Source organism: Quercus lobata, chromosome 4 (assembly GCF_001633185.2).
Source record: "Quercus lobata isolate SW786 chromosome 4, ValleyOak3.0 Primary Assembly, whole genome shotgun sequence".
NCBI lineage: Eukaryota > Viridiplantae > Streptophyta > Magnoliopsida > Fagales > Fagaceae > Quercus > Quercus lobata.
In genome coordinates, this window is record NC_044907.1 from 54,502,469 (window position 1) to 54,517,423 (window position 14,955).

General features: G+C 37.3%; 1 protein-coding gene across 1 annotated transcript; it reads left to right on the plus strand.

The window, feature by feature from the left end:
- Positions 1 to 12,990: 12,990 nt before the first annotated feature.
- LOC115985467 (flocculation protein FLO11-like) lies at positions 12,991 to 14,718 on the plus strand. Its single transcript, XM_031108408.1, has 5 exons — positions 12,991 to 13,317; positions 13,394 to 13,456; positions 13,587 to 14,133; positions 14,254 to 14,433; positions 14,540 to 14,718. The coding sequence occupies exons 1-5, from the start codon at positions 12,991 to 12,993 to the stop codon at positions 14,716 to 14,718; spliced, it is 1,296 nt and encodes a 431-aa protein (XP_030964268.1).
- Positions 14,719 to 14,955: the final 237 nt, after the last annotated feature.

The following is a 14,955-nucleotide window of genomic DNA, read 5'->3' on the forward strand; positions in this document are numbered from 1 at the left end:
TTATTATATAAGTGAGGGTGCACCATATTATGGTGTGATCACCTATCACTATTATATACTAACACCTCTCACTTAATTGCACCATAACTAGTGGTGTTAACTACAATCAACATTTACTATGGTGCCACCGTGGTATTGTCCAATGTTGATTCTCATCTATGTTCTTCATAGATTGGCGTCAGTGGCTGACTCTAGAAAAATTGTGTACACATCTCGTCACGTACCACTGACCACACCCTTTGTTATATACCACTCTTGTAGTATACTCTGGATGTATCACTCACTATTATTTCAAATGAATGGCATCGAACATGTGGGACATTTGTCACTACACGTAGCTGGGAATCTCAGTCCACACCTGCACTGCTGACCAATGTCCTTTAGCCACACACGCTAGACATGTGTTAACCTGCATTGAATCGCTTAATACTTCCTCTAAGCCAGTATCTTGAAGGTCTTCTCATATGACTTCAGCGACTTTTCATTGTACAAGCTATGTTATGTACGATGCACATTAGTGGTATTTACATTCATACACTAACTTCTCATACAATGCTATTTTGCTTAATGCTGATCAATTGTGTCCCCAAAGCAGAAGCTACATAGCCATGTTCTCAGGGCGTCTCTAGTCCTTCCATCTATACAACTACATGTAGTATCCCACCTAGGTTTTTGGATCCATAAGTCCCATATTTCCTACATGCACTCTAAATCTATCTAGAGTCAATCCTTTGGTCATAGGATTGGCCACAATCTCGCTCAAGGGGATAAAATGGACTCGTATTTCACCCCTTTCCACTATATTTTGAATATAGTGATAATTTTTTTAGATGTGTTTGCCTTTAGAGCTATTTGCTCCACTTTTTATTAACAAGATAGTGGACTTGTCACAAAACACATCGATTGGTCTATTTGGTATACCTAATTTTACACTATTGACAAATCGTTTAATCCAAACTGCTTCACTTACTGTTGTGCTGCATGATATGTATTCTGCCTCCATGGTATGTTTTGCAACACAACCTTGTTTCTTACTTAACCAAGAAATAACTGTTCCACCAAATAGGAATACATGACCACTAGTAGATTTTCTATTATCTACATCTCCTACAAAATCAGCATCTATATATCCCTATTACTTCTAGATAAATAATTCCAAAACATAATTTCATACCTTTAATGCCTTGAAGATATCTAAAAATTCTTTTGACTGCCTGCCAATATGCCATTCTAGGATTAGATTGATATCTACATACTTATCCTACCACATGACAATTGCCTGGCTTTGTGCTAGTCATTGCATACATTAAACTGCCTACAACTTGGGCATAGGGAACATTTTCCATAAATTCTTGTTCTTTTTTAATCTTTAGGGTACATATTTTTACTTAATATAATTCCTTTATTTACAGGTGTACTCAAAGCTTTAGATTCAGCCATATTAAATTTCTTGAGTATTTTCTCCAAATACTTCTCTTGATCCATATATAATAATTTTGCATTTCTATCTCTAGTTATTTTAATTCCTAACACATATGTAGCAGTGCCCATATCTTTCATTTCAAATCTTAATACTAGGAAAGACATTGTCTTTATCATCATATTTGGACTATTTCTAGCTAATAATATATCCTTAACATATGATGATAATATTTTTAAGGCGTAAATGCACTTTTAGTCCCTACGTTTTGACCTGATTTCTATTTTAGTCTCTACATTTTATTTTTACCACTTTTAGTCCCTAAACCAATTAACGCGTGACATTTAAGTCCTTACCATCACCCAACTAACAGAAAATGCTGACGTGGCTGACGGTACAGTAAAATAATAATTAAAAAATCTATTTTAGCATTAAAAAATTGCCACGTCAGAATTTAAATTTAAAAAAAAAAATTATTTTATTAATTTTAACTAAATGAAACAGATTAAAAACAATGGTGCTTGTGTTCTTGATACGATGCTTGGGTTCTTGGGTTCATCAGATACACAAGCACCGTACTCTTTTTCTTTTTTGTTTTCTTCTTTCTTTTTTCTTTTTCTTCCCCAGATCATTGTCTGCCTCCATTCTTTCCTTTTCTTCTTTCTTTCTTCTTCTTTTTCTTCTTTCTCCCCCAATCTTGGTGCTTAGCCTTCTTGAACTCTCTTTATCTCTTGATTTTGCTCAAACCCAAACCCAAACTCATATGCCTCAAGCTCCTCTCTTAAATCAATGGGTCTCTTCTTTTGGCATTTTTTTTTTTTTGTGGGTTTCTGTGCATATGGTGTTGCTGACTTGTTGTGGTGAGGTGGAGGGTGAGGGTTTGTGGGGATTGGTGTGGTGGAGGTCTGAGTTTACGGATCAGTGTGGTGGAGGGTGTGGGTTTGTGGTGATCAGTGTCTGTGGTGGAGTTTTGGTGATGGCACAGATCAAAGTTTGGGTCGGTCGATGGCTGGATTGGTAATGGTTGGTGGCTGGATTGAAGTTTGGTGGTGGGTTTCAGTGATGGCACAGATCGGAGTTTCGTGGTGGGATTCATTCACAGATTGGAGTTTGGTGATGGGTTTCGTTCTCAGATCAAAGAGGAATGGCGCCTAGACTAGCTGAGTTTTTTTATTTTATTTTATTTTTAAATCAAATTTGGGTGGGGTAGTTTGCTCCGATGGGTTTGTGTGGTTAGTGGATGGGTTTATTGTTTTGGATTTGAAGTGGATAGTTGATAGTTTTGTGGCAGATTCCAGTAGATTTGTGGTTGTGATTTGAGGGCAGTCACGGGTCAAGAAAGAAAATTATGTGTTTAGGTTTGTGTTCTTGAGTTCTTTGATTTGGGTTGGAGTTCTTGTTTTCATCATGTTCTTCCTAAGATTTTTTTTTTTTTTTTTTTTTTTTTTTTTTTTTTTTCATTTAGTTAAAATTAATAAATTAATTTTTTTAAATTTAGACGCTGATGTGGCAATTTTTTATTGCCAAAATAGATTTTTTAATTATTATTTTACTATGCTGTCAGCCACGTCAGTATTTTCTGTTAGTTAGGTAACGGTAAGGACTTAAATGTCACGCGTTAATTGGTTTAGGGACTAAAAGTGGTAAAAATAAAATATAGGGACCAAAATAAAAATTAGGTCAAAACAAGGGACTAAAAGTGCATTTATGCCTATTTTTAATTCATTGTAGTACCTCCATACGTAAACACAGTGATCTAGTGGACTCATCTCAAAACCTATCTCCAATATTGCTTGATGGAACTTTAAATACCATTTTCTGTCTAGAAGATTGTTTGAGTCCATACGGGGATCTTTTTGATTTGTAAACTTTATCTTCATGTCCTTTTATTTCAAAACCTTCTGGTTGTAACATCTAAATGTCTTCTTTTAATTCACCATTAAGAAAAGATGTTTTGACATCTAGTTGATGCAATTCTAAATCCATTCTCGCCACAATAGACATAATAATTCTATTTGAAGCAAATTTAGCTAGTAGTGAATATGTATCAACAAAGTCTACACAGGGTTGTTGAGTAAACCCTTTAGCCACCAATCTTGCTTTATATTTATCTAAACTACCGTCAGCCTTAAATATCTTTCTTAGAACCCATTTACAGCCAATGGCTTTTCTTCCATCTGGTAAAACTATTAGTTCTTAGACATTATTTTTCTTGATGGATATTCTAATTCATCCATCATAGTATCTTGCCACTGTTTTGAATCATTGCATGCCATTGCTTGTCCATAATTAGCTAGGTCCTCACTTAAATTTTCCTCTATATTAAACAAATAATAATCTTTAAGCACAGTTGATGGTCGTCTAATCCTTTTACTCCCACTCTTCTCAAGATCAAAGGCTTGTTGATCAGGTATCAATTTATCTAATTTTCTTTTGTTCCCACTTTCAGAAGCATCCATATATTGATCATGATTTTCATTATGAAGGTCTTTTAGTAACCTTATCTCTTCAAGTGGTGTAATTTGATTGGTGCTTTCAAGAAAAATAGCATCCCTACTTTTTATCAATCCATTTTCTTGATTATAAAATCTATAACCACTATAATTTTGAACATATCCAATAAATTTGCACTCCCATGTCTTCCCTTTTAATTTATCTTTTAATGGTTTCGGTATTAGTACATGAGCTTTGAATCCCCAAATCCTTAAGTTTGATAAATATGGTTTGTGATCAGTCCAATATTCATAAGGTGTAAGATCCTTGTATTTTGTATTAACTTTGTTTAATAAATATGTGGTAGTTGACAAAGCTTCCCCCCAAAAAGTGAGTGGAAATTTTGAATGAGCCACCATCGATCTTGACATCTCCATTAGAGTTCTATTGTCTTTCAGCTATACCATTTTCTTGAGGTTGGTAAAGCATAGTGTAAATATGCCTAATTCCTTCCCCCTTACAAAGCTCATCAAAAGTTTCATACTCACCACATCTATCATTGTTGATAATTTTAATTGGTTGTTCTAATTGTTTTTCTACTTCAGTTTTATAATTTTTAAAATTTGAAGTGTTTCAGATTTGTGTTTGATTAGATAAATAAATCTATATCATGAATAATCATCAATTAAGGTGATAAAGTTTTTCATTCCTTTGTGTGTTTTGGTTCTCAAGGATCCACAAATATTTGAGTGGATTAATTCTAATAACTCTAAAGATTGCCAATGTTTAGCAAAAGGCTTTGATGTTATCTTTCCTTTGATGCATGATTCACAAACATCAAAATTTTCAGTGTTTAGATTAGGTAATAAACCATTTTTACTCATTCAGTCTATTTTATTTTTATTAATATGTCCTAATCTAAGATGCCACAAATAAGAAGAATTTGACACAACAAAGTAATAGCAAATAGAATCTTTATTATAAATATTATTGTTAAATACATACATATCATCAATTCTTACTCCTTTGAGTTTTACATTACCCTTACAAATAGTCACACAACTGGACTTTAACTTAATTTCATAATCCTTTTTTTTTTTTTAATCTTGTAGAAACATAAATATGATTCCTACAAACATCACCTAAAATTAAAACAATACCATTAAATGATAATTTACATTTTCCTTCACCTAATACATCACTATAAGTATTATTTCCCATATAGACTTTATTTTCTCCTATCTTCTTTTCCTTCAATTCAATGAATAATTCTTTACTTCTTGCTATATGAGGAGTCGCGGCTGAATCAATCCACCAATTGTCTAATGATGGTTCAATTATCATTATAATCTGCTTGATTCATTATTTTTGTTACTATTATTATAATTAGGACAATTAATCCTAATATGTCCAAATCTTCTATCATGAATTTTTTTTTTTAATGTGTGTTTTGGTATTGTGTTTTTTCAATTTCCCATGACAAAGTCTTCTCTCTCTCTCTCTCTTTTATAGTTTTGGTTGAATTTTGTTTGGGTAATACTTGCTTTTTTTTATTTTTTATTTTTATTTTTTGGAAATAAGAATTTGAGTTTATACCAAAACATAATCTACATGGTTATGAATTTGAATATGCCTAACAATTGTTTGAATAATAAATTATTATAAAGCCTATCTTTTATTCCTTTGGTTTCATTTTAATTTTGGTTAAGATAACATTGTAATTTTGTGATGAGTTTTGATTATCATTCCCTTCCCTCTTTGCCTCTTTACCTCCCCCACTACTTTCTACTTCACCATTACACTTCATTCTTTTCTCTTTCTTATAATTTGGTTATTCTTCTTCCCATTTTATTTTGAATAAATATGATATCATTTCTTCCATTCAATACATATTTTTCCCACACAAAAATTGTGAGTACTCTCTCTCTCTCTCTCTCTCTCTCTCTCTCTCTCTCTCTCTCTCTCTACTTTTATTTGGTGAGTTTTTGTTCTTTCTTATAACTCTAATTAAGAGTGATGTTTTTTTTTTTTTTAATTTTTTTTAAGTGTTTTGGTATTGTATTTTTTCAATTTCCCATTATAAAGTCTTCTCTCTCTCTTTTATAGTTTTGGTTGAATTTTTTTTTTAGGAATTTGAGTTTATACTAAAAAACAATCTACATGGTTATGATTTTGAATATGCCTACCAATTTTTTCAATAACAAATTATTATAAAGTCTATCTTTTATTCCTTTAGTTTCATTTTAATTTTGGTTAAGATAACATTGTAATTTTGTGATGAGTTTTGATTATCATGACAATCTCTTTATTCCTTAAGAGATGAAAATTTTGAATAATTAATTTGAAACTTATAAAGTTTAGTTGTATATTAGGTAAATATAACACACTACAGCAGAAGTTAGAATTAGCAGAAGTTAGAATGATATGGTTCACCTTAAAAAGATATTAATCAAACACAAAAAAATAATAAAATGATATATTTGTAAAGATAAAAAAAATACTTGGACAAATCTAACAAATAAATGACAATACTTGAAGTAAGTGTTACTTTTTTATATATTACACCCTATTACATAATATTTATATATATTCCCATGTACTGCATTAGTCTGCGGTTGGTTAAATATAGAACCCAAAAAAATTATAAAAAATATGCATAATGTGATAACAAAATAGAATTAATAATCACACCAAACTTAGTATTATATAAGCAAATTAAGTACAATAAAAATTCTTATATTGTCTTTGAAAAATATAAAACGCAATTATATATAAGCACACTATTTAAAAGAAATTATAAAACTATTACATAAAATGACACTTGTAATCATTCATGTATCCCCTCCTATATGCTCTTCTTGGGTTTTGCCACGGATATCCATAAATAATTTTACATACCTTCCCTTGTATTGTGAGGAACTTAATTTGCGCCATTGTCTTATGGATCTTGATGACTCCTCTCTCAAATTTGCTAAAATTTCTTTTTCTATGAGGATTAGAAATACCTTTAACTTGTTTACCGTTTAAATTCTTGTTGTTTCGGGCTTGAAAACGAGGAGAAACTTCTCTTTTATCGTTGTTAGTGCGGTAAAAATTTTCCAAGTCAAGTGAATCTGCCAATTTTTTATTCAAGTTTAGAGACTCAGGATGAGTTTGACGAATTGGACTCCAAGTGGGGCTTGCTAGTGGACTTGTTTCAAGGCTTGAATAACTCCCAACTATTAATGGCCCTATGAAGTGGGCTTGGAAGTTTTGTTTGAGGCCTTATAGATTTCCTAGCAGTTTGTCTAACACATGGGCCTGACTTAGATTGAATAAAAGGTGGATCAGGATTAGGCTTGGAAATAGATTTGTACACTATAGTTTCAGATTCTTTTGGAGTTAATGTTGTAGACTCATCCAATATAGAATGCGAAACGGTGTGATGTCCCTAAAGCAGTGAAACGACATCACTTTGAAGCAGTGCTTGGTGGGTTTGCTCCCTGTATAGACATGGCAAAACGGGTCAGACCCGTTTTGACCCGACCCGTTTGACCTGCAACCCGTTTGACCCGTAACCCGATTGACCCGTTTAAAAATGACCCGTTTTGACCCGCGACCCGATTGACCCGACCCGAACCCGAACCCGATCCGCACGTTTTGCCACGTTTACCAATGTTGAGTAGATTTAGATTGAGGTGTAATTTTTATAAAATATTTACTTATTCTTTTTTACTTAATATGTTATGTACTCCATTATAGTTTGTTATTTTTTACTTGCCACCTTTATTTTCTCTTCCTACTTTAAATAGATTGACAATTATACCAAGATTAGTTTCTAGAAAGCTGGAATAGGAGTTGCACCAAATTTGGGTATCAATTCAAGTGTTTAGTGGTAATTGGTAACAATATCACTAGTGAGAATCTAATCACAATTAAAGAACTCATAAACAATTGACAGATTGCATCTATTTCCAAAAAAAAAAAAAAAAAATTGTTTGAAAAATACGGGTCAACTCGACCCGACTCACGACCCGACTCAACCCGCGACCCGTTTGACCCGCAACCCGATTGACCCGTTTTAAAAATGACCCATTTTGACCCGTGACCCGTGACCCGTTTAACCCGCAAACCCGATTGACCCGACCCGAACCCGACCCGACCCGCCCGTTTTGCCACGTCTATCCCTGTAGTGACGTTCTTCTAACTATTCTTCTTCTCCGCTTATCTGGTTCTCTAACACAAATTCTTTGGCAGCAACTTGTCCAAAAATTATAGTTTTCTCAACTAGATCCAAAATTTCATATGGGTCACTTTTAGATGGGGTTCCTTCAATGTTGAAATAAAGTTTGTCAGAGTCTTCCTAGTCAATCAAACACTACAACAAAATGTACTTTTAGTGATGAATTTTAGTGAGCCGCACTACATGGTGTGACTACTTTTTTTAATGCATTATTTGAAACTAATTATATTATATTACACTTGAAAATTTATATTTGCTTTTTTTTTTTTTGGGGGGGGGGGGGTTATATTTATTTGCTTTCTACAACTTATATATTAGGAGTTTTGATTTTAATTCATTGGTGTGGCTACCTTAATGCATTGTTAGAAATGTTTTTTATAACATAGTCAATGTTTTTATTTTACGATTTTAATGGTGGCTTTTAAGGCATTTTCTTTTGGCACTACTTGAAGACATTTGTGGACATCTTCTTTTGGTCCTAATTATATTATGCTAAACTTTTTGTATTATTATAAAACAACTTGTGTTATTGTATGTTTTGCAAACAATTTGTATGGATGGATTGAATTGGATACTTGTTTTAATTTTTACTTATTATGGAATGTATGGATCGTTTCTTATAAATGTGTTGTTGAAATAAATATGTTATTCAAATGTGAGGTTTTAATAATGTAATGACAAGTTACAGGTTAATATCAAAGACATGAAAAAAAATAAAAACAAAAAATAAGTTTTAGCGATGAATTTTTCCGTCTCCAAATATAGCAACAATTTTTTTTTTTGGTTTTAGTGACGAAATATTTTGTTGCTAAATGTAGCAGAATTTTCTAAGAAATAGTTTTAGTAACGAAAATTTTCATCGCTATATGTGCCTGAATTTTCTTAAAAATAGTTTTAGTGACTGTAAAGTGGTGGGCCATACTAGTGGTGTTAGGCTGCTTCCTACGGCACTAGGCATAAGTTTTTTGGATAAGAGAGTTGGGATCGGTCTAGCTGCAACTCAAGTTGGTTCGGCTTGTGCGCAAACTGAGCCAGGTTCGCCAAGAACGCGCTTGCGGTAGGTAGAGCTATTTCAGACAAGTTGTGGCAGACATAATAATACTAATAATAAAATAAATAAAATATCTGGCTACTTAGTGGGAAATGACCAAGCAACCCTCAAACACAATTACAGCAATAATAATCACTTTTACAGAAGGAAAAGAATAGAACAAAAGTGAACAAATATTAATATGTATGGGTTAATCAGAAGATGAAGAAATCAACTAGAATCTGGTCCGCAGGAGCAAAGCCAGAGAGGAAAGAACATTCCTTCTCAACGTAATTAATCTCTCAGAAAAAGTCCTGCCGTGGAGATTAGCTGCCCTAAGAGAAACGGACCTGAATAGTTTATGCTCAAAGGCTCCTTGTGGTTTTCACAAAAAGCAGGATTTCGTGAAGGAGAGAGGGAATCAATCTACCGATGTATGCCTGCCGTTCTAATTCTCACTTTATTTTCTTTCTGGTTGTTCTCTTTCTTTCCTTCCCACTCATTTTTTTTTCTATTTCTTGGTTTCTCTTTTCAAATTCCTATTTCTTAGTTAAGGTTCCCGTTGTTGCTCCGTTTCTTTGTTCACGGCAAGATCCTCTTTTTATAGTGCCTGTCGTGACCGGATTTTACTGTTTTAGCCCTTAACCTCCTTTGTCTGATCTGGGTGTATTGGCCGACCATCACTGTTCCATCTGTGTGCCACCCCTAATCACCAGACAAAGAAGGGTATTTTGTTTGCTTGTTTGCCGTAGCACCCTTTCCTACTACGGTCTGGGTTCTTTCTCTCTCTCTATCCTGCATGGCATGTACCTAGTGGTTCCATCTCAACTTGCTCCTTTCAGGTAGTAAGTCATCCCAGCAGGACACTTCCTCGAAAGAGCCTGAGCCAGAACCTCAAAAATAGATTTTTCCCCTCTCCCCACCACCAAACCATGCCCTCTAAATCTCTGACCCCCGACCTCACCATGCTTTGTATTGGCTGGGTATAGTCTAGTGGTGCCTGGGTCTTGCGCGTGCCTTCTTTTCATATGTGTCCAAAATCTGCCTGCTGCCCATTCATCTACCGTGGTCTGGAGGCTTGCATGTCGTCCGTTTTCTTTGACCTTTTATGTAGGCTGCTTTTCGATTTCCCACTCCTCTTAGGAGCTAGGTCTTATTTGATAATGGACCTTATATTTCTTTGGCCCTGTTCTTGATTTCCCTTATTTTCTGCCATATTGTTATGTTATTCCTATTGTAATGACTTGATCCTGCTGGGCTTCTTTAGACCAGCCATTTACTCTTTCCCCTAGTGGCTTGGTATGACCGTTGGTTTTCCTACTTATGAGTTCCTGTATCCCTTTTGTCTTTCTCTTGGGCATCCTTGTCCCATTTGCTTTCTTTGGGCTTCCTTGGCCCTTTTACTAACTCTGCATTCTCATGGGCTTTTACTAACTTCGTTGGGCTTCCCTAACCCAATTACCTTATTCTCATCCTTGGGGTTTATGGGCCTGCCATAAACCCCTTACTTTCTTTATTTACATTACTTTGGGCCTGTGGCGGCCCTTTCTCACTTTTCTACATCATATACTGCCCATGGGTATGCTATTTCTCTCTTTTCGGGCTTCTTTAAGCCCACTTGCCTCTTCAAGGCCCATTTGTTCATTTCATGGGCCTGTGATACATTATTCCTGTCGTTTGGGCCTAATGGTTTTGCTATCTGCTTGCCATTTCTTTGCTACCCTTGTTGTTGGGCTTTTCTTCTTTCTACTTGGATTCTCACAAATGACCCTCAACATTTAGCCCCCTGAACATATAAAGCGCTCCTGCGGTTCATATGTGAATAAAAAGATGTTTCTATCCTCGCTTCTTCTCTTCTTTCTTTTCCTTCGCGGGCCTTTTTAAGTAGTGGACCCCTTCTCATATATATATATATATATAAATATATTTTTTTTTTCTTTTCCTGCAGCAAATAGGGTTGTCTCTTCGAATTTCCCAGTTTGGCAGTTATTCTTTAAGCATAGCCGTCGTTTCATTAATTTCATCCCATTCTGATGGCTGACCCGTCACCTTCCTTTGTGTCATTATTAATGACCTGGGTATTTAAAGAGGAGTCCCTCTGCACTTTAAACACAAACTTCTTCTTTTCCAAGAACACATTCTCTTCGTCTCCCTTTCTTCACTGTCTTTTTCTTTTCAAACACTCATACCCATCTACTCTAGTCAAGCCCTCTCACCATGGCACCGGTGAAAATTCAAGGCTCTTCCCTCTGTAAAGGGAAAGAAATCGCTTCCAACCCTCCCACCGTACCCAACGTAGACGAGGAGGCAGAGTATTCTGAGTTAGAGCACTCCGTTGGGGAAGAGACACAACACGACCCTGATAGTGAATACGCCCTTCTGATCGATCCATGGTACGAAGTCCACCCTCACTTCCCAAAGATTCCTGGCGACTATGCGCCGCCGTCGCCAGGTCGCGTTTCACTCTCCCTTTGCCAGCGAAACCCCGATGTCTCTTGGGCTTCGTTGGCCTCCTCAATCCCTAATCTAGCCATTCGCCAAGGCATCTCACTTCTCATGCCCATCCATTTCGAATTTGGGTTGGGTACGGCCTTGGGTTGGAGAGAATGGGTAGATAAAAAGTTGTCTAATGTTGGTTTTATGGGGTTGTTGCAACGAGCCGGTGTCCTAAAAGCCTTCGTTTCATCTCACTACCTGTCCAACTTTCGGGACCTCTACAACCTTCGACACTTGGTCCGACGGTGGTGTACCACCACCTACACCTTCTTTTTCTCGTGTGGCAAACTCACCGTTACCCTTGAAGACGTGGCTAATCAGTTACTCCTGCCTATCCTTGGTGATGCCGATCCTGCCACTCTAGAATTTTCTACGGAAGAAGAGGCTATTGAGGCCGAATTGAAGAAGAGGATGGCCGGGAATGCCAAACTATCATACTGGGTTAGTTCTTCTTCTAAGTTCTCTGTAACTACTCACCGTGTGACTTTTGATGCATTTTGGCTTTGTAAATTTGTTTTTGGGTCCCACCCCCATTATGCCATAAAGCCCTTATACTTTCGTTTAGCCATCAAAATATCTACCGGGGTGAGCCTGCCGTTGGCCCCCATGTTCTTAGGGCATCTATATGTCCAGTTAGATATTCTGCAGAGTGACGAGAGTCATGCGGGATCCTGTCATATAGTTACCTCCTCCATCCACTGTACTATTCTGCAGCAATTGTTATTCGAGCATTGTGCCTAATATTTGACAAAGTGTAGACCTGCTCACTTTGCTAGAGATAAGTACTAATCATGTTCGAGGGTAATTATTGAATTCTGCGATAGATTTGAGTCTGATTTTTCGCTGGCTTTCCGCTGGTCTAGCTTGAAGCCTATTAGTTATTCTGTTGTTGAGTCTTTTGATGAAGGTGTTGGTTTTTCTTGGAGGGTTTATAGAAATTCAAGTGCAAATTATACATGCATAGATTCTGCCATGGGTTTGTTTGCTGATACTGTTGGGACTACTACTCCCTTGGCTGGTTTTGATGAGACGGGGATCACTTATTTGGCGGCCACTAACGCCAGATGGTTGCCTTACTTAGTCGATGAAGGCATCAGGTTCATTCATTATCCTGCTAACCGAGTAAGAAGACAGTTTGGGTTAGATCAGGATATTCCTGATGATATTTCCTTCCTCATGGAGTCTCCTACTTCGGTTTGTCCCTTTCTGCGGCATATTGCCTTTGAATTCTGGAGGCAGTGTTTCAGTTCAGTTACAATTCTTGGTTCACTGAGGGAGGGCCTCTACACTCCTCCCATGCATGGTTATTAGCAAGTGGTGATGACTTCATTCGAGAATGAGCTAGTGGGTAGTTGCGGTTTCTCTCTTATTCCCCTTGATGGGTTCAGTATGGTAATTTCGGTTAACCCTCGCTTGCTCCTACCTTCCAAGTCTATCTTGGCACATGCTAGAAAACATAATCGGTCAGCCATCTTTGAATGGGATGAAGAGAAAGAAGGATGGTATTGGCATGGTGGCGATTATCCTCCCGGTTGGGAGAAAAAGGTTAAAGTGACAAACATTCCTGCAGCAAGTAAGAAAGCTCCTGCTAAGCTTAAATTTGCCAGTAAATCCAAGCCTGCTACTCCATTGCCACCTACAGGTGCTCCCCTTGCCAGCAGAACCCGAGGTAGCAAAAGGAAGACAACTCTTCATCCTGTGCTTGCTGAGCGGAGGGTAAGTTATCCCTTTTTTTTTAAATACCTCTTATCTTTCTTGCGACTAACCTTGCTAACTTCCCCTTTTTTTTTAGTCTAAGCATAAGGAGGACTTGTCAGTCACCCATCCTATTCTACTTAATGAGCCAGAGTTTGAGGTACGTCCCTTTTCTTCTCTTCCCTTTCTTTTCTTCGCACGTGCTCCCTTTGCCACATTTCTTTTATTTGCCTCATATAGTTAATAGTTCCTTTGGTATTCACATCCATATTTATATTCTTTTTTTTTAGGAGGAGCCCGAACCTCTCTCCGTATATCGCCCTACTGCCAAGGAGATCTCTGCCTCCATGGTTGTACCCATGGAGGGCTTTTTTGATGGTGCCGATGTGGCATTTGCAACACCTGCTCCTTCTACTACTGCGCATAAGATTCCTGCCAAAGCTTCTACCCCTTCCACCGAGCCGATACCCAGAGAAGAAGGTACTCATACTGAAGAGGTTGGTGAGACTACACCTCTTTCTTTTGAGACACCTGCTCCTCTAGAAAGAGCCATTTCTCCTGCTGTCGTTCAGATCAAGACCACTTCCTCTATTCTGCCACTTGTTATTTCCACCAATGACCCTTTTGCGACTCTCTCCCAGGCTACAAAGGACGGTTCTTCTCTGGTTGTTACTCCATCCTCCATTCCCAGTTCTGCTACACGTGGTCTTGACACAGACTTATCCTCTGCGGGGTTTGATGACATTCTTAAGGATCCTAATGATGTGCCTATCCTGAAGAAGAGGATTTCTAATTTTGATGAAGAGGAGAGTGCTCCACCCGAGCCTGATTTTATGGGTATGTGTCTTCTCTTCTTTTCTGTTAAGTTCACTTTTTTCCCCCTTTTGCTTTCTTCTTATATGTATTTGTGTTGCTCATTACTCTCTTTCATCTGTATGCCTATCTTCCTGTTTGCAGAGACTTTTGAGGGGCCAGGAGTCGCAGCAGGCGTAGGGATGCCTGCTCCTGTCATACCTATAGTGCCCATTCCTGCCACACCTTCTGCATTTGTTTCTGCCGTACCCACTGCACCTGTTTCTGCTGTACTCACAATGCTTGTTTCTGCCATACCTGCAGCCCCCATTCCTGCTAGCCTCAGTAACTTTCCTTTCCCCTTTATCTTCTCCTTCATTTTTTCTTTGTAAGTCTTTTCTTCCCAGATCATGGCTTCTCATTTTGCCTTGTGTTTTTTTTTTCTTAATAGGTCCACTTCCCACTACCCCTTCCCAATTTGAGGTGGGCACTAGTTCTGCCACCATCCCAGACCCTACGAATGAAGTTGCAGCCTTCTTCACCCGCTTTGATCAGCCTGAGGTTAATGACCTGGGCCCTGTAGACTTTTGGGCTTCTGGTCCTCTTTACGTGGATTTTTATGGCTTCTGAGTTCCCGAGGACTGTGTTTCCCACTTGGAGATGGTCTACAGTAGCCGTGGTGATTTTATGTAGGGATTTCGTCTTGGCCATTCTGCCAGGGAGCACTTCTTGAAAATGTTGGGATGCGTGATGAATGACATTGAGCACAGCTTTGTTGACACCGTTTCTATCGAGAGGATCCTGCAATGGAGAGCTACGATTCAGGAGCTTATCAGTGTGGGTTTTGCTGTGGGGTTTGTTCTAGAT